At 37.5% G+C, this 19,776-nt stretch overlaps 1 protein-coding gene across 15 annotated transcripts in view; it reads right to left on the bottom strand.

Annotated features, from left to right (window-relative positions):
- Positions 1–19,776, bottom strand: part of CEP128 (centrosomal protein 128) — a 446,086-nt gene that overhangs the window by 12,496 nt on the left and 413,814 nt on the right. For 13 of the 15 annotated variants that reach the window (XM_063698091.1, XM_055361828.2, XM_055361833.2 and 10 more), the window contains one exon: positions 17,879–17,992. In XM_063698091.1, coding sequence (XP_063554161.1) covers positions 17,879–17,992 — 114 coding nt within the window. Of the gene's footprint in view, positions 1–12,582; positions 12,682–17,878; positions 17,993–19,776 lie in introns of those variants that run through there. The other 2 variants (XM_063698094.1, XR_010130804.1) reach the window with 2 other exon arrangements.

The raw sequence follows: 19,776 nt of genomic DNA on the forward strand, positions 1-19,776 counted from the left end.
AAACTTACGATCATGGCGGAAGGAGAAGGGGAAGTAAGGACCTACTTCACAGGGCACCAGGAGAGAGCGAGCATGGGAAACTGCCACTTTGAAAACCATCAGATCTTGTGAGAACTCCCTCACTATCACAAGAACAGCATGGGGAAAACAACCCCCATGATCCAATTGACCTCCCATTTGGTCCCCGTATACCTAGAAGTGGGATACCTAGCTGGATCATATGGTAGTTCCATTTTTAGTTTTTTGAAACTCCTCCATACTGTTCTCTACAGTGGCTGTACTAATATACATTCCAATCAACAGTGTATGGGGGTTCCCCTTTCTCCACATCCTTGCTAGCATTTGTTATTGCCTGTCTTTTGGGTTAAAAGCCACTTTAACTGAGGTGAGATGATATCTCAGAGTTGTGATTTACATTTCTCAATGATCTTGAGCCCATTTCCTACACCTGTTTGCCATTTGTATATCTTCTTTTGAGAAATGACTACCCAGATCTTTTTCCTGTTTTAAAATCAAATTATTAGATTTTTTTCCCTATGGAGTTGAGTTCCTTATGTATTACAGTTATTAATCCCTTATTAGATGGATAGTTTGCAAAAATTTTCCCCCATTCTGTGGGTTGTCTTTTCATGTGGCTGATTGTTTTTTTTAATGTGCAGAATCTTTTTAACTTTATGTGATCCCAGCTCTCCAGCTTTGGTTGCCTGCACTTCTGGGGTATTCCTCAAAGTCTTTGCACAATCCAATATCCTGGAGAGTTTCTTTATTCTTATAGTAGTTTCATAATTTGAGGTCATCTATGTCTTTAATCCATTTTGATTTGAATTTTATATATGATAAGAGGTATACATTCTAGTTTCATTTGTCTCCACATGAATATTCAGTTTTTACAGTAATATTTATCAAAGAGACTGTCTTTTCCCCAATGTATGTTCTTGGAAACTGTCAAAAATAAGTTCACTGTAAATGTACAGATTTTTTTCTGGGCTCTCTATTCTGTTCCATTGGTCTATGTGTCTGTTTTTATGCCAGCAACATGCTCTTTTGGTTACTATAGCTCTGTAGTATAATTTGAAGTCAGGTAATGTGATTCCTCCAGCTTGGTTCTTTTTGCTCAGGATGGCTTTGGCTATTCTGGGTCTTGTGGTTCTATAAAAATTTTTGGATAGTTTTTTCTATTTCCATGAAGAATGTCATTGATCTTTTCATAGTGATTGCACTGAATTTTTAGATTGCTTTGGGTAGTATGGACATTTTAACAATATTCTTACAATCCATGACCATAAAATATCTTTCCATTTTTTTGTGTGTGTCCTCTTCAATTTCTTATATCAATGTTTTATAGTTTTCATTGTAGAGCTCTTTCACTTCTTTGGTTATGTCTATTCCTGGGTATCTTCTTTGCGGGTATTGTAAATAGGATTCCTTTTTTTGATTTCTTTTTCACATCGTCCACTGTTTGCATATAAAAATGCTACTAATTTTTGTATGTAGATTTTGTATCCTTCAAATTTACTGAATTGGTTTATCAGTTCTAATAGCTTCTCAGTACAAGTAGAAGATCATATCATCAGCAAACAAGAATAATTGACTTCTTCCTTTCCAATTTGGATGCCCCTTATTTCTTTCTCTTCTCTGATTGCTCTAACTAGGACTTCCAAGGCTATGTTTAATAGCTAGTGAAAGCGGGCATCCTTGTCTTGTTACAGATCTTAGAGGAAGGATTTTCAGTTATTCCTCACTCAGTATGATACTAGCTGTGGGCCTGTCATATATAACTTTTATGGTGTTGAGATATGTTCCTTTTAAAATCCCTCTAAAACCTGAGTTTTTTGAGGGTTTTTTTTTTTATCATGAAGGATGTTTATCAAATGCTTTTTCAATATCAATTGAAATGATCATATGGATTTTGTCCTTCATTCTATTGGTATGATGTATGACACTGGTGGATGCGTGTATGTTAAACCATGTTTGCATCCCTGGGCTATTATGAATAATCTTTTTAACAGATTATTGATTTTGGTTTGCTGGTATTTTGTTGAAGATTTTTTTCATCAATGTTCATCAGAGATATTGGCCTGTGGGGTTTTTTTTTTTTTCCTTTTTTTTTAATGTGTCTTCTTCTGGATTTGGTATCAGGGTAATACTGGCCTCATAGAATGAGTTTGGAAGTATTCCCTCCTCCTCTATTCTTTGAAATAGGTTGAGTAAGATTGGTATTAGTTCTTTAAGTGTTTGATAGAATTCAGCAGTGAAGCCATCAGGTCCCAGGCTTTTCTTTGCTGGGAACCTTTTTATTATGGCTTCGATCTCATTACTTGTTACTGGCCTATTCAGGTTTTGGATTATTTTCCATGGTTCAATCTTAGTAGGTTGTATGTATCTAGAATGTATCCATTTTATCTAAGCTTTCCTATTTATTGGCATATAATCACTCATTGAAGTCTCTGATGATCCTCTCTGCAGTATCAGGTGTAAATTAGCCTCCATTTTCCTCTCAGATTTTATTTATTTGGGTCTTTTCTCTGTTTTTCTTATTCTGGGTAAAGGTTTGTCAATTTCATCTTTTTCAAAAAAACAACTTTTTGTTTAGTTGATATTTTGTATTTTTTTCATTTCACTTTCATTTATATCTACTCTGATCTTATTTTTCTTCTACTAATTTTGAGTTTAGTTTTCTCTTGCTTTCTGTTTCTTTAAGATGCATCACTCAGTTTTTCATTTGAAGTTCTTCTGCTTTTTTGATGTAGGCGTTTATTGCTATAAACTTTCCTCTTCGTACTGCTTTTGCTGTACCCCAGAGGTTTTGATATGCTATGCTTCCATTTTCATTTGTTTCAAGTAATTTTTAAATTTCTCTTAGTTTCTTTATTGATCCACTGGTCATTCAAGAGCATACTGTTTAATTTCCATGTGTTTGTATAGCTTCCAAATTGATTTCTAGTTTTATTCCCTTGCAGTCAGAGAAGATACTTGGTTTTTCAATTTTTTTGAATTTTTAAAGAACTGTTTTGTGCCAAAATATGGTCTATCCTTATCAATGATCCATGTGCTGAGGAGAAGAATGTCTTCTGCAACCACTGGATGAAATGTTCTGTACATAACTATTAGGTTCATCTGGTCTATACTACAGATTAAGTCTTATGCTTCTTTGTTGATTTTCTATCTGGACAATCTGTCCAAAGCTGAAAGTGGGCTGTTGAAGTCTTCAGCTTTTATTGTATTGGTATCTTTCTCTCTCTTTAGCTCCAATAATATTGGCTTTATATATCTGGGTATTCCAGTGTTGGGTGCATATATTTTTACAATTGTTATATCCTCTTCCTGAATGCACCCCTTTATCATTATATGATAACCTTGTCTTTTATAGATTTTTGTTTAGAGATCTATTTTTTCTGATATAAGTATAGCTACTCCTGCTGTTTTGGGTTTCTGTTTGCATGAAGTATCTTTTTCCATCCCTTTATTTTTAGTCTACATATGTCTTTATAGGTGAAGTGTGTTTCTTGTAGGCAACAGACCATTGGGTCTTGTTTCCTTTTTCAATCCATTCAGTCATTCTGTGTCTTCTGATTGGAGAATTTAGTCTATTTACATTCACTGTTATTATTGATAAGCAAGAACTTACTCCTGTCATTTTGTTATTCATTTTATGTTTGTTTCCTGGTCTTCTTCTTCCTTTCTGTCTTCCTTTTTGTAAAACTCTGGTAGTATGTTTTAATTTCTTGCTTTTTATTTTTTGTGTATCTGTTGTAGGTTTTTTGATTTAAGGTTATCATGAGGTTTGCAAATAACATAACATGTTATTTTAAACTAATGATAACACTTCAAGAACAAGCAAACTAACAAACAAGCAAAGAGAAAACTAATAAAAACACTTTAACTTCATCCCTCCCACTTTTAAATTTTTGTTGTCTCTATTTTTATCTTACGCCATTTATGCCCTGAAAAGATGTATTTATTTTTATTTTTGATTGGCTTATCTTTTAGTCTTCCTACTGAAGGTATGAGTACTTTATACACTGTAATTACAGTGTTATAATGTTCAGATTTTTCTGTGTACTTACCATTACCAGTGAGTTTTGTACCTTCAGATGATACAGTATTGCTTGTTAATCTCCTTTTACGTCAGATTGAAGGATTCCCATTAGCATTTGTTATAGGACAGGTCTAGTGTTGATAAATACCCTCAGCTTTTGTTTGTCTGGGAAAGTCTTCATTTCCCCTTCACATTTGAAGGATATTTTTCCTGGATATACGATTCTAGCATAAAAGTTGTATTCCTTCAGCAATTTAAATATGTCATGCCTGCCTCTCCTGGCCTGTAAGATTTCCACTGAAAAGTCTGCTGACAGATGTATGGGAGCTATTTGAATGTTATTTGTTTATTTAATCTTGTTGCTTTTAATTTTTTCTCCTAATACTTGACCTTTGGGAGTTATATGTTTTGAGGTAGTCTTATTTGGGTTAAATTTACTTGGTGTTCTATAACCTTCCTGTACTTAAATATTTATATCTTTCGGTAGTTTTGGAAAGTTCTCTGTTATTATTTCTTTGAAAGACTTTCTACTCTAATCTCTCTCTCTCTAGCTCCTCTTTAAGGCCAAAAACTCTTGTGTCTGTCCTTTTGAGGAGAAGACTAAGCTCTATTTTTTAATCTTGCCCAAATTCCTGTCTAAGGGGTCTGGAGAGTTGTGCCCTACAAACTATACATTCTCATCAGATGGGTTTTATTTAATTCTATATATCGTGACTTACTTTCCAATCTGACTCTGGCATAACACTACAATTCAAGGATGAAAATCAAAATATTTTACCCCAAAACATGTTTTTCTGCCATATCTTGAAATGGCCCTGCAAAGCCATCCTTTGTGTGGGAAAATCTGCGTCTGTGAAGAATCTCTATTAACATAGCTAGATCTTTTTCTTCCAGGCCCTCCCAATCCTGAAGAGATTAACTAAAAGCCTAGCACCTTTTAACGACCTGAATAGGAAATACTTGTCATCTATTGTCTCTAAGGGCAGCCACTATAAGACTTCAAAAAGACCTTGGTCTCCACAATCTTTTATCTTTACCTGAATATTTCCTTTCTATTGATCCCAAATCTTTAGATAAACTCAATCAATTGTCAACCAGAAAATGTTTAAATTTACCTATAGCCTGGAAGCACCTGCTTTGAGTTGTCCCACCTTTCTGAACCAAACCAATGTATTTGATTGATGTCTCATGCCTCCCTAAAATACATATACCAAGCTGTACCCCTACCACCTTGGGCACATGTTCTGAGGACCCTCCTAAGGGCTGTGTCATGGGCCATGGCCACTCATATTTGGCTCAGAATAAATCTCTTCAAATATTTTACAAAGTCTGACTCTTTTCATCAACAGAGGCTACTTTCTAGATCTTATAGGTGTACTTCATTTTGTTTTGTCTCCTCTGACTGTATATTTTCAAATAGCCTGTCTTTAAACCCACTAATTGTATCTTCTGCTTGAGCAATTCTGCTTTTGAGTCACTCTGATGCATTCTTCAGTATGTCAATTAAATTTTTTAGCTCCAAAACTTCTGCTTGATTTTTTAATATTATTTCAATCTCTTTGTTAAGTTTATCTAATAGGATTCTAAATTCCTTCTCTGTGTTATCTTGAATTTTGTGGTGCTATTTAAACAGCTATTTTGAATTCTCTGAAAGGTCACATATTTTTGTCACTCCAGTATTGGTCCCTGGTGTGTTATTTAGTTTGTCTGGTGAGAGCATATTTTCATGGATGGTTCTGATGCTGGGGGATATTTGTCGATGTCTGAGCCCTGAAGAGTTGGGTATTTATTGTAGTCTCGGCAGTCTAGGCTTGTTTGGATCCATCCTTTCTGAGAAGGGTTTCCAAGTATTCAAAGGGAATTGAGTGTTGTGATCTCAGTCTTTGGTCCCTGCAGCCATGTCTGCATTAAAGGGCACCTGAAGCCCAGTATCACTGTGACTCTTGCAGACTCATAGAGGTATTGCCTGGTGGTCTTGAATAAGATCCATGAGAATTCCCTGGGTTACCAGGCGGAGTCTCTTTTTCTCTTCCCCTAATTTCTGCCAAATGAATGAAATCTCTCTCTCTCCATGATAAGCTGCCTGGAGATGAGGGAGGGGTGACAGAAACATCCCTGTGATCATCACCACTAGGACTCTGCTGGGTCCATGATGACTAATGCCTGGCTGCTGGTCATGTTCACTCAAGGCCTGTAGCTTCTTCAGTTAGCAGGTGGTGAATCCAGCCATGCTTGTGGCCTTTCCTTCAGAGTGGTGAGCTCTGCCCCAGCCCAGGGCAGATCCAGAAATGCTATCCAGGAGCCAGGGCCCAGAGTTGGAAACTTTATGAATCTACTTGGTGCTCTGTTCTACTGAGGCTGAGCTGACACACAAGCCACAAGACAAAGTTCTTCCTACTTTTCACTCTCCTTTCCTCATGCAGAAAGAGTCTCTCTCTGTGACCACCATAGCCCCAGGCCCATGATAAGTACTGCCTGACTACTACCGATGTTCACTCAAACAACTGTCAACCAGATAATGTTGGGGGCTCTTCATTCAGGTTGCGGTGAATGCTGCTAGGCCTGGGCCTCTCCCTTCAGGGCAACAGGCTCCTACCTGGTCTAGGACTGGTCCAGAAATGTTGTCCAGAAGCCAAGATCTGGAATCAGGGTCCCCACTGTGCCTGAGCTGTTGCCCAAGCTGCAAGACAAAGTCCCCTTTACTCTTCTCTCTCCTTTCCTCAAGCAGGAAAAGTCTTTCCCTGTGACACCTACAGCTGAGAATGTGCTGGGTCACACCTGAAGCTAGCACAGGCCTGGGTCTTACCTAAGACCCATGGCGAGTACTGCCTGGGTACCACTTACGTTTTTTCTTTCTGAGATGGAGTTTCACTTTTGTTGCCCAAGCTGGAGTGCAATGGTGCGACTGCGGCTCACTGCAACTACCACCTCCCGGGTTCAAGCAATTCTGCCTTAGCCTCCTGAGTAGCTGTGATTACAGGTGCACACCACCACACCTGGTTAACTTTTTTGTATTTTTAGTAGAAACAGGGTTTCATCATGTCAGCCAGGCTGGTCTTGAATTCCTGACCTCAGGTGATTTGCACACCTCAGCCTCCCAAAGTGCTGGTATTACAGGTGTGCAAGACCTACGGGCTCTTTAGTCAGCAGGTGATAAATCTTGTCATGACTGGGTCCTTCCTTCAATAAAGCGGGTTCTCTTCTGACCCAGGATCTGTCTAGAAATGTTATCTGGGAGCTATGTCATGGAATGAGGGCTTCAGGACTGTGCCTGGTGCCCTATTCTACTATGGCTAAGCTGGTATCCAAGTTGCAAAACAAAGTCCTCTTTACTCTCCTCCTTTCCCCAACTAAATCTGAAGGAAGGAGTGTCTCCTGGAGCTGCGAGCTGTATTGCCTCAGTTGGGGGAAAGGTGATGCTAGCACTCCCTTGACAGCCCTGGCTGTTGTCTTACTAGGTCACTCCAATGGCTCCAAGCCCAGCATAGTACCAGGCTTGTCCTTGTGGGCTAAACTGCCTCTCAAGTTTATTGAGGATCCCAGAGTGCTTTAGTCCATGGTGATGGGTCTAGCTAGAATTCAGATTCCAACTATCAGGATGCATGATTCCCTTCTGGCTAGTGCTTGTCTAAATGCTCCCTCCATGGGCATGACTAAATTCTGCCTTGTGTTGCTTTCCACTGTGGCAGGGTGGCACTGAGTTCCCATGCAAAGTTCCACAATCACTGTTCTCTCTCTCCCGAAAACACACAGATTCTCTCTCCCACCACATGGCTGCTGCCAGAAGTTGGGGGAGGAGTGGGGAAGTGTAGGCAATTTAAGATAGTCTTTCCTACCCTCTTCAGTGTCTTTTTCCTTGATATGATGTTAGAACCAGGTACTGTGATTGCTCGCCTTAATTTTGATTCATATAGGAGTGCTTTTTTGTCTTGATAGTTGTTCAATTTGGTTTTCCTGAGAGACAGGGGGACAATTGCTGGAGGGTTCTATTTGACCATCTTGCTCTGCCTCCTCCCCCTAATTATTCTTTTAATATCATTAGGAGCTGTAGTAATGTTCTTCTTTCATTCCTAATATTGGCCATTTGTATCTTCTCTTTTTTTTTTCCTAATCAGTCTGGCAAGAGGTTTTTAATTCTTATTGGTTTTTTCAAAGAACCTGCTTTTAGGTAATTTATTTATTTTTTTAATTTCATTGATCTTAAATTTACTATATCCTTGCTTTGACTTACTTTGGGTTTAATTTGCTCTTGGTCTTCTAGTTTTCTACAATGGAAGCATAGACTATTCATTTGAAACATTTTTTCTTTTGTAATATACCCATTTCATGTTACAGATCTCTCTCTGAGCACTTTTTAGATGATCTCACAAATCTGCATAAATTCTGTATTAATTTTTATATAGGTAAAATATTTTCTAATTTTTCTTTTGATTTATTTCTTGACATATCCATGGATTATTTGAAGTATCATGTTTAACTTCTAAATATTTGGGAAATTTTTAGGTATCTTTCTGTTATTAATTTCTAATTTCATTCTGTTGTGGATAGACAATATATATTGTATAATTTCAATCATTTTAACTTTACTGAAATTTGTTTTATTGTTACTGGGGGTCCTTGTTCTTAGAGCTCCCAAGATGGAGGCAAGCCTCTTGTTCTCTGACCTGGGGTTCTTGGCCTCACAGATTCCAAGGAATGGATTCTTGGGCCATGCAGTGAGTGTTATAGCTCTACTAGAAGCCGTGGGTCATGGAAGAGAACCGTGGAACCCAGCAACTAGTGTTCAGCTTGATTAGGATGAACCTGGGCACTGAGCCGTGCAGGAACAATGGCGAGCCTTTATCCCGACTGGGAGTGGCAATGGGCGCCTCTGGATCAGGAGGAGCACAGTGGACACCTTGCCAGATCCAGAGGGGTGGAAGTCAGTGGCAGGTCTGTGACAGCAGCAAACAGCAGTGGTGGACGGTGAGCGAAAGCTCAGCTCGAGCTGTAACAAACACGGACCAGAAGGGCGTGCAGTTGCAAGATTTAATAGAGTGAAAACAGAACTCCCATACAATGGGAGGGGACCCAAAGGGGGTTGCTGTTGCCATCTAGAATGCCTGGGTTTATATCCTGATCATGGTCCCTCCCTCTGTGCTCTCAGGTGATAGACGACTGACTATTTCTTTACTTCCTGCTTTTAGCCTAATTGGTATTTTAGTGAGCTCTCTTTACTACCTGACTGGTCGGGTGTGAGCTAAGTTGCAAGCCCCGTATTTAAAGGTGGATGCGGTCACCTTCCCAGCTAGGCTTAGGGATTCTTAGTCGCCCTAGGAAATCCAGCTAGCCCTGTCTCTCATTATGACTCAGAATATAGTCTACCTTGGGAAATATTCAATGTGTACATGAAAAATATGTGTAATTAGCTGTTGTTGGGGAAGTATTCTATAAATGTCAATTAAATTTACTTGGTTAATAGTATTGTTCAAGTCTTCTGTATCTTTACTGACTTTCTGCCTACTGTTTTATGAATTGCTGAAAAAGGAATGTTGAAATCTCCAACTGTAATTATGGATTTGTCTATTTTTCCTTACAATTCTATCAGTTTTTTCTTCATATATTTTGACACTGTTAATAGGTGAACACACATTTATGACTGTTATTCCTTCCCTTTACAATTGTTGACTTATTCATGATTCAACCACTCACATTTATTTCTTTCACTTTTGGAAAATGAGGAGGTTTAACTCTATTATATCTTTAAGTTCTAATATAAGTCTTCAAAATATTGTCAGAATTTATTATGTTGCCTTGAAACAAAACTAGCCAAGTTAACCCTAAAAGACTACCCTAAAATAAAAATATTTCAAAATGCTTTGAACAATCAACATAACAGAATATGAAAAAAATACTGTCATCTCCTCTAATTCTATACTGATAATTAATTTGTGGAACTTCTATAAAAGTAAATTTTATAAGGTGACCATAAAATGAATGTTTGCGATTCCTAGCTATCTTTGCACCAAAAGCTTAAGTATTAAAAAGGAAATACTTGTTAAAAAGGAACATTCTTTGCAATTCTAATAATCCCAGCTTTTGCTTCTTACCAATTCTTACACACTTAGCACAAGGACCTATTCTCATTGCTGTCCTAAGTCTCAACAAGCTAGTTAGCCAGAATTCTCTGCAAAAGTTCCACTGGGTGAAGGGACTTGCATTTTCTAATATTTTTCCTGGGCTTCTTCCACTTCTCTTTCATAACCCACATTGTAATTGGTTTTTAAAAAGCTGTTCCAACCTGACTAAATGTCTTTGCTAAACTGATCTCTAATGATGAATATTTAATGACACCCACCAAGTATTTTTCTCTCTGGAATATTATAAGTTCAAAGTGTATGAGACAAATGATACATTTAATTTTTTAAAATTTTAATTTGTCCAGCCCTTCCCCTGGAGAGAAGGAACAAACACGTATGTATTTCAGATTCCCTGGCAAAATATTTTCCTGAATTTGTCTCTAGCCTAATAATGCACTGTCCCTCCATTTCTGCCCTATTCTGAATTCCCAATTCTCTATCAGTGCTCAAGAAAACTTAATCTCTTCCTCAGTAAACTACTTTATTCCTATCTGAAAGTTTAATCTGGGCAGATGTTTTACTTAAAGTCTGCCCTCCATGTCTCCAACTGTGTGGCTGCTATTTTACATTTTAACCTCCAAGAGGGTGAGGCTATGATTGTCTCCATCTACCCATCTTTCCATCTACTCATTTTTCCATCTACCCATCCAAATACTCCACAATTTAGCACTGTGCCATCTACACTAAAGAACTCAATAAATGGTCATATGACGATCATTTCTTGACCAAAGTGCAGAAATTAAAGTTTGCTGTGGTGGAAGCTGGGAAACAGGAGATTATTGTTCTCACATTCTCAGTTTCTTGATGTAAAAAAATTATGGGGCTGCACCAGATCATCTCTAAGTCCTCTCAGCACTAACATTTTATGATTCTAATCTATCCAGACAGAAACAGTGAACAACCAGTACTTCTAACTATGCAAACTATGCAAATTTACCATTGGGAATCCAAATTGATAGAACAATATTAAAAACCCAAAGCAGGCCAGACTCAGTGGCTCACACCTGTAATCCCAGCACTTTGAGCGGTGGAAGCTCGCGGATCACCTGAGGTCAGGGGTTGGGGACCAGCCTGGCCAACATGGTGAAACCCCATCTCCACTAAAAATACAAAAATTAGCCAGGCATAGTGGTGCATGCCTGTGATCCCAGCTACTTGGGAGGCTGAGGCAGGAAACTTGCTTGAACCCAGGAGGCAGAGGTTGCAGTGAGCTGAGACTGTGCCACTGCACTCCAGCCTGGGTGACAGAGCGAGATTCCATCTAAAAAAACAAACAAACAAACAAACAAAAAAACCCAACATTCACTTACCCTATTAACAGATTTATGAAAATACTATTCTAGATAAATCCATTTGAATCTTTTTGACTAGTTTTCATAGTAGGACTAATAGCTAATTGATATTTTATTGTATAAAATTATATATTCCTAGTGTGTCAATAATGAAAAGATTTTACTCAATTTTTTTTTCTTTTTACTTACTTCAGACTTGGCTTCACATGACTTTAATCCATTTTCAGAAACCAAATCCACTCATAGTAGATAAAAATTTGCCATAAACAAGCATACTCAAAAAAATGTGCCATTGACATAAGAAATAAAGGCAGGGATGCAAAGATGTTTTTAATGATGGTTCATAGGAATCAGTGCTTAGTTTCTTAGAGTGACTTTATTTATTTATTTTTTTTTTTGAGATGGAGTCTTGCTCTGTCACCCAGGCTGGAGTGCAGTGGCACGATCTCGGCTCACTGCAAGCTCTGCCTCCCAGGTTCACCCCATTCTCCTGCCTCAGCTTCCCAAGTAGCTAGGACTACAGGCGCCCGCCACCAAGCCCAGCTAATTTACTTATTTATTTATTTATTTTTTTGTAATTTTCGTACAGAAAGGGTTTCACCATGTTAGCCAGGATGGTCTCGATCTCCTGACCTCATGATCCACCCACCTCAGCCTCCCGAAGTGCTGGGATTACAGGCATGAGCCACCACACCCGGCCTTAAAGTGACTATTTTAAAGGGAAGAATCATTGTTTGGATGAATATATTATGATGTTTGTTAAAAACTAATAAATTTAATTGGTATTTCTTTTGTTTTTAGTACCTAGAATTTTGAATTAGAGATTATTAAAAATGGCTTCTATAGCTAAATTTCTTCACAATCTTTCTTTTCTTAATATTCTTATTGAGTAAATTATTTGGAAGGGTAAAAGCATGTGGCTTGCTGAAGGAATTGGGTTTGATAAAGTGCAGCTCTAATAGGTTAAAATATTAATTATACTCATCAAAGTACCCAGGTTGATTTCTGAATAAGCACTTTAGATCCATTACAATTTTCAGATTTTATAACAAAGAAAAAAATACCAATTCAACTGGCAACCTTTCGTTTAATTTTTGAAGAGCAGGATGAAATTGACTAGTTAAATATGGCTTGCAGGTTAGTCTTGATCACTTCAAGAGAATAAACATATCTTCATATTTCAGCATGATTTGATTGCCCGTAAGGTTTTAAATGTGTCATGTAAGCATTACTGGAAAAATAACAATTAAATTTTTGTTAGAATTTTAGAAAGGCTGAAACTAGAAAATGATTTTTTAAGAAGTTTTTAAAATCACCAGTTTAACATGTATTGTACACTCACTGTGTGTTCTGGAGTCAAGGCAGTGCTTGCCTTCAAAAGCCCATACAATCTAGTAGAAGAGCATTTCCCAAACATCGGTGTTCACCTATAGTTTTACTACTGTTTTCTCTTACATTTACTTGTTAACCTTGCACTCTAAATCTCTGTATAGGGGAGGCTTAAAAGATGGAGAGAAGCACAGAGCTGTATTTGCATATTAGTTTACATATGACTTCTTATCAAAGCATGGAGTAGTTATTATAAATGAGATAATTGGAGTATTGTAGAGTTAAAGCTCTCTCAAATCCTCCCATGGTTGCCACTATTATTCCTAAGCAATATCTGTAAAAATCAACGTAATAATCCATTAGTCATATATATTTTCAGTCATTAAAATAAAAATGTTTATGCATCACCTACAAACTTGAATTGTACCAGGAATTATACACAGCATGCTTTAGAAGCTACTGTTGTAGAAGATTTAAGATATGTACAGAAATAGCTGACTTGAACAGCCATTAATTGCTGTGAGCAAGGTATAAACAAATCACAAAGATTCAATGAGAGAGAAATGAGTTCAAGGAACAAAACATGTACTTATATCACACACATGCTTACATTGAACAAATATGACAGGGCTTTGGCAAACTGCTTCTGTAGACTCTGCTGAAAGCCATTATTAATGCTTCCTCACCTACCTCATCTTATCCCGTAAAACATCTGTTTGTTTAAAAAGAAACTGTATACTAACTCTTCAACTACAAGTTAAAAATCATGACTTTTCTTTCAAGGGGAAGAAGGATGGGGAATAAACATGCCTTCTGCAATTTTACTAAAAAATTCCAATGTTAATTAAAACCATATATTTAGTATGGGTAAAGGTAATAAATGGGGATGTCTTGGACAAAACCATGCTCCTCTGTGAATTCAAATTAGCAATGCTGTGTTACTGGCTGACTTTTGAACATTCTGTTCTATTTGAAACAGCTGAGACAGGAAGGAAGCCTGTATGTCCTACAGAAACCCAATTAGGCTTGATGAAAGAGAGGCCATGAAATGCTTCTCTTGTCTACCAAGACAGAGAAAATGTTGTGTTAGATTCAGCTTTGAAATGAATTCTAAATATAAGCGTTTAGATCAGGCGTTGTCCAGTTAGCTTGGTCAACTTAAGACAATATTACATTATGCTCTCACAATTGTGGATGTTGGTCCTGCTCAAAATCTTGACAGGCTTCTAGAAAGCTGATCCTTTTTGTCCTGGTGATTGCCACAGGAATAAACAGAGGAGATGGCTCTAGCCTTGGATTGACTGAAAGAGAACCTGACTTGCTCACTTCCTGCTAACCCTTCTTTACACCAGCAGTGTGGTCATGTTGGATGTTTCAGTGCCTTCTTACAACAGCAACAACATAAGAGAAGCCAGCTGCCAACATGGTCTGCTATTCCAACAGTTATTTGTCTGTCAACAGTAATATAGTCAGAATCTACAACTGAAATCCTAATAGTGATCCTCTCCCAAGCTGAGATGTGGATAAATGTTTTCTTGTGCTTTGTCCTTACAAACCTCTTTTCAAAAGACTCCTGAGCATCTTTCTTTCCTCTGAACCCCCAATGCAGTTTATTGGGGCCACTTTTTTGGGGCCACCTTTATAGCATTTAGCCCTTTTCATTTTTGTACCACAGTAATTTGTATGAAGGATTTAAATTCCTAAGGGTTGGTAATGTTTTTTCTTATGATGCCATTCTCCTGAGCTCCTAGCACAGTGCCTTGGTTTGCATTAGAAATCCAATAAATGTTTGATTAATGCTGTGTTTAGAAAAACAACAACAAAAACATGAACATCCTCCAACTACAACAAAAAAGGCAGATATTTTTGTTTCATTTTGTTCACTGATGTGAGTCCCATGCACCTAGAAAGTTCCTGGCACACAGCTGACACTCAATAAATATTTGTTGAATGAATAAGTATTATGACTTTCCAAAGAGCTTGGAGAGTATCTATTTGATTGGCAAATACAGAAAAGGAAACATGTCATATAATGTGTAAAGGAAGAAGTAGATTAGTAATTTCTTCTTCCTCTAGACCAGAGGTTGGAAAACTTTTTCTATAGAGGGCCAGATGGTAAATACTTTAGTCTTTGTGGGCCATATGGTTTCTGTAGCAACTATTCAACTCTACTGTTCAGTGCAAAAGCAGCCAAAGACAATATGTGAATAAATGAGTGTGGTTGTATTCCAATAAAACTTTATTTACAAAAACAGTTCGCAGGCAAGATTGGACCCATAAGCAGTTTGCCAACCTCTGCTCTAGAGCACCTGTGTCTGTTAGAAGTAAGGTAACTAGGTAACTATTCTCTTCTTTAATACCATGCTTTCTGCATCTTTATACATTTGTTCCCCAACCCCACACCCACAGGTACTGTGTTTTGCAACATGGTAGCTGTACAGTATGTTTGTTGCACTAAACTGAGTCTTACACTGATTTCCTGGAACTGTAGTTTTCAGTAGAACCAGTGAACTCAAGTCCCTGTAATTTGCCTTTTCTTTGAATTCTGTCTTAGCAAAGGTGGGTAAAGTTAATAGCTACTGAAATAATGTCTTCTGAAACTGATGGAGTAAGGGGCACATTCTCTCTTGAGTTCCTATTTCTCTTATCTGAAGCATTTTCTTCAGGATGTCAGTGATGTATCAGAGCTGGCTCTTCTGATTATCCATGAAGACAAGAAATGACTAACACAACTTTCTCACTACTCATTTAAGCTCACTCTTCTTTTAAAGCTGCCTCCTCTCTCAGTCTTTTGTAAAAAACTTATTTTAATGAAAGGAATATGAGAAAACGACCATTGGTATCTACAATTGGCAAAAATGTTTTCCTACATTTTCCTTTCCAATGACTACCAAAAATGTTATATTCCCGTGAGTTTTATGTTAAATAACTATATTATTTCAGAACAGGAATCTGTGACATATGGTGATAGTCAATAAATGCATTGCTAAAATGTATCTGTTTTAAAATATTTAAGTAGTATTAATGTGGAACAACACCATCATAAAATGTGTTCTGCAGCTCTATTCTATACTTGCACTATCTACTTGCAAAATTTTCAAATTTGTTTTTCATTTTGCTAAGTGCTGGCCCCTCTTATGAACTAGGCCTGATTCCCTCTTCAGCTGCAAATGTAATTTTAAACAGAACTCCGATGAGATTACTTGCTGAACATGTTAAACATTCATAGCTTTGCCATATGCTGTTATGGAAACTGCATTGATTTATAGCAATTTGGGTGCCACTAGATAGCACTGATTCACCTGATACCAACTCTAAGTGTATTGGGAAATAATGTTTTAAATATTTCATTTGCATCTAGACCTCTGTTGAACTAAGAGGCATGTACTATGTTTATGTATTTTTGGAGAACACTAATTTTTACACATTGAAAATTATTCCTGCATTTGGTGACTTCTAGAAAAAATTAGGTATATAAGCTCTAAATTTATACTGTAATGGCACAGTGGTCAATGACATAAATTACTAAAGCCAGGCAGACTTAGGTTTTCATCCCGATTCAACCATTTAATTATTACTCTACAGCCTTGCTTTCTTCAATGGCATAAGAAGGAAAATAATCACGCCTATCTGAGAGGATTTCTGTGAATCTTAAATATGATAAGGTATATAAGGCATGTAACACCTACAAAAAGAAATGTCTTGTGGTTTGTTCTAAAATATGCTCAATAATCATTAGCTCTCATAGCCTAAACTTTGTATTTCTGTATAGGTTAGTGGCACTCCTTTACATGGTGCAGAAATGCTTGAGTTTGTAGGACCTGACTGGGAATGTTGGAAGATGATTTAGGGAACTTAAAAATTGCCATACGAGACAAGGTCACTACTATAGTGAATTTACGGATCTATTAAAAACAAAGGTAAAAAGGAACAAAGTCACAGGATGCTCTCTTCACAGTAAGGGTATCAATAACCTGTCCTAATTGTGTTAATTTTTATTTGGAAGGGAGGAAGTATAATACTCATTTTAAGCATGCTAAGAAGGAGTTATGGAAATGAACACTGTCTTTATATCCACTGAGCATTCTATCCAATTACATTCAGAGGAGGAAAGACACTTCTTAGAATTAATTATATTTCACTGTAATAAGTGAATATATACAGTGTAATGAATATTCATACATATTCAAGTTTGTAAGAATATAAAAAAGCCAGAAAACCTTTAGCTTTTTTTTAATTGACTTGGAGTGCACGTTTGAATATAGATGGACTCTCTCTGGGTCAGCATTCTCAACAGGGGGCATCTTTGCCCTCCAGGGGACATTTGACAATGTCAGGAGACATTTTTCGATGTTACAACTTGAGATGGGAGATGTTACTGGCATCTAGTGCGTACATTTTAGGGATGCAACTAAATATACTGCAATGCATAAGACTACCTCTACCACAATGAATTAACTGGCCCCAAATATCAAGAATGCCAAGGCTGAGAAACTCTGCTCTAAACTGAGAGCTGCTCAAGGTCAAATGGATTTAAAATCACCCAGATCCCAGATGGATATTGGGTAGGCTCTAGAGAATGTACGCTTTTTGTTAATACGGTTAAGTCTTCCCAGCATCCTGTGCTGGCTCCACGGTAATAAACCAAAAGCTGAAGTATTAATATGGAGTTCATATCCCCTCTAGAAGAAAATGACTAGAATTCCAAAGTACAATATATTATCTGACCTACTGCAGACTTCAGTGTGGAGAGCAGCTAGACTTATACATAGAAGAAGGTGACCATCACACTAAGATTTTGACCAACCAAGTGACCAGGGGTTTCTTGGTTCTTAAGCAGCACCAGTTCCCGTAAACAAGTAACATATCAAGCAGTGATGGCATAGACTTAAGGCTTACTTCCCAGACAAAATGTGATAGGCACAAACTCTGGATTTTTATTCTCCATTTCCACACAATTGAAAGTCTATTTAATATATCAAGGAAAATATTTTCTTTCACAAGTGCCCTTACACAAACACTGCAGAGGCTGCTTAAGAGGTTGTAGCCTTAAACATGGATACTACTTAAAGACTAAAAAAGTATATAAAGAAAATTACTTTGAAACTTTTGGTTCTGTACTTGGTGTCATCTTGGTGATGCTGAAGAGAATTTCTGCGAACCCTGTATTTGGAATATCTTCCATCAGTTCTCTCAGATGAACTGCAGGAATCCTGGAAAAAAAAAAAAAAGCAAAGGGTCTGAACTGGTAGATGAAAGAAAATCAGTGCTTGAAATTAGAGTAAGAAAGAGTCTATATGTAGATAAAAATGAAAATAAATAATTACAAAAATTTAGAGATATATAGGAGAATCACAGGCCACCATAGAGAAAGAAGAAGGCTACACACAGTGGCTCAAACCTGTAATCCCAGCACTTTAGAAGGCCAAGGTGGGAGGATAGCTCTAGTCCAGGAGTTCGAGACCAGCCTGGGCAACATGGTGAAACCTCACCTCTACAAAAAAATACAAAAACTAGTCAGATATGGTGGTGCATGGCTGTAGTCCCAGCTACTCAGGAGGCTGAGGTGGGAGAATGAGGATTGCTTGAGCCCAGGAGGCAGAGGTTGCAGTGAGATTGTGCTACTGCACTACAGCCTGGGTGAAAGAGCAAGGCTCTGTCTAAAAAAAAAAAAAAAAAAAAAAGAAAAAGAAGAAAATTGTCACTGTGGATAAAACCATAAAAATACAATGCATCCTACAGTGGTTACCCGAATTCTTTTAACAACTAGTCCCTATGCCCATCTACAGTGACTGACACCCTTTAGAACAAGGTTCAAATAGCAATGAACTGTCCAAAGATGTCATTAATGACACATGCCACATTTGGATGCTGTGTACTATCACTTGCTTTGGTACTTAGCATCAATATATTCTTGTTTTAAAAAATTGCTACCTGTAAAACTAGAGCCCTTTTACTTCACTTATCCATAAACAACATCCCACCTTTTAACTATTACGTCGCATAGATTTTTAAACTGGAGGATAGCTCCTTTGCTTTTAAAAACATAAAAAGATTCAGGTAATAAAAAAAATCAAGAAAACAAAAATTTCCAGGCCTGCCTTTTTTCTTTTTTTTCCTCTTCATTTCTTGGGGGAAGAAGGAACACAGCAAACAGTCACTATAGACAATTATTTAGACATTTCTATTATTATTTAGGGAGAAATTAGAAAAACAATGAGGACAACTGATTTTGGTATGTAAAAAAAAACACGTACGGATTTAGTGTCCCTCAAAGTCCCAAGAAACCTTAAACTTACTGAGTGTTCAAGCTAGAAGGGGTATTATAATTCCAAAGTTCTCATGCTTAGTACAAAAACAAAACAAAACAAAAACCTCTAAAAAACTAGAGCCCAGGGAAGTTAAGAATGATTTGCCCAGGGCTGGACAATTTGTGGCAGATTGGACTTGGAACTCAATGCTATTCCCTTTCTACCTAATCAAAAATGTAATGTTTAAATATGGAATTATAGAGCTGAAACAATTCTTTTTTATTTTTGAGACGGAGTCTCACTCTGTCACCCAGGCTGGAGTGCAATGGCGCGATCTCAGTGCACTGCAACCTCCGCCGCCCTGGTTCAAGCAATTCTCCTGCCCCAGCCTCCTGAGTATCTGGGATTACAGGCATGTGCCATCACGCCCAGCTTATTTTGTGTTTTTAGTAGAGACGGGCTTTCGCCATGCTGGTCAGGCTGGTCTTGAACTCCTGACCTCAGGTTGTCAGCCCACCTCAGCCTCCCAAAGTGCTGAGATTACAGGCGTGAGCCACTGCGCCCAGCCAACAATTCTTTCAAAATAAATATGACCGCATTTAAACAAGAATAAAGTCAGGCCTATCTAAATAAGATGAGGTCCGTACTCACACTTAAAAGTCATAGGCTATGGTACTATCAAGAAATACGTATATAGGAACCCAGAGATAATATTGTTCAGGTGCCTCATCACATGAATGTGGACA

Source organism: Gorilla gorilla, chromosome 15 (assembly GCF_029281585.2).
Source record: "Gorilla gorilla gorilla isolate KB3781 chromosome 15, NHGRI_mGorGor1-v2.1_pri, whole genome shotgun sequence".
Classification (NCBI taxonomy): Eukaryota; Metazoa; Chordata; class Mammalia; order Primates; family Hominidae; genus Gorilla; species Gorilla gorilla.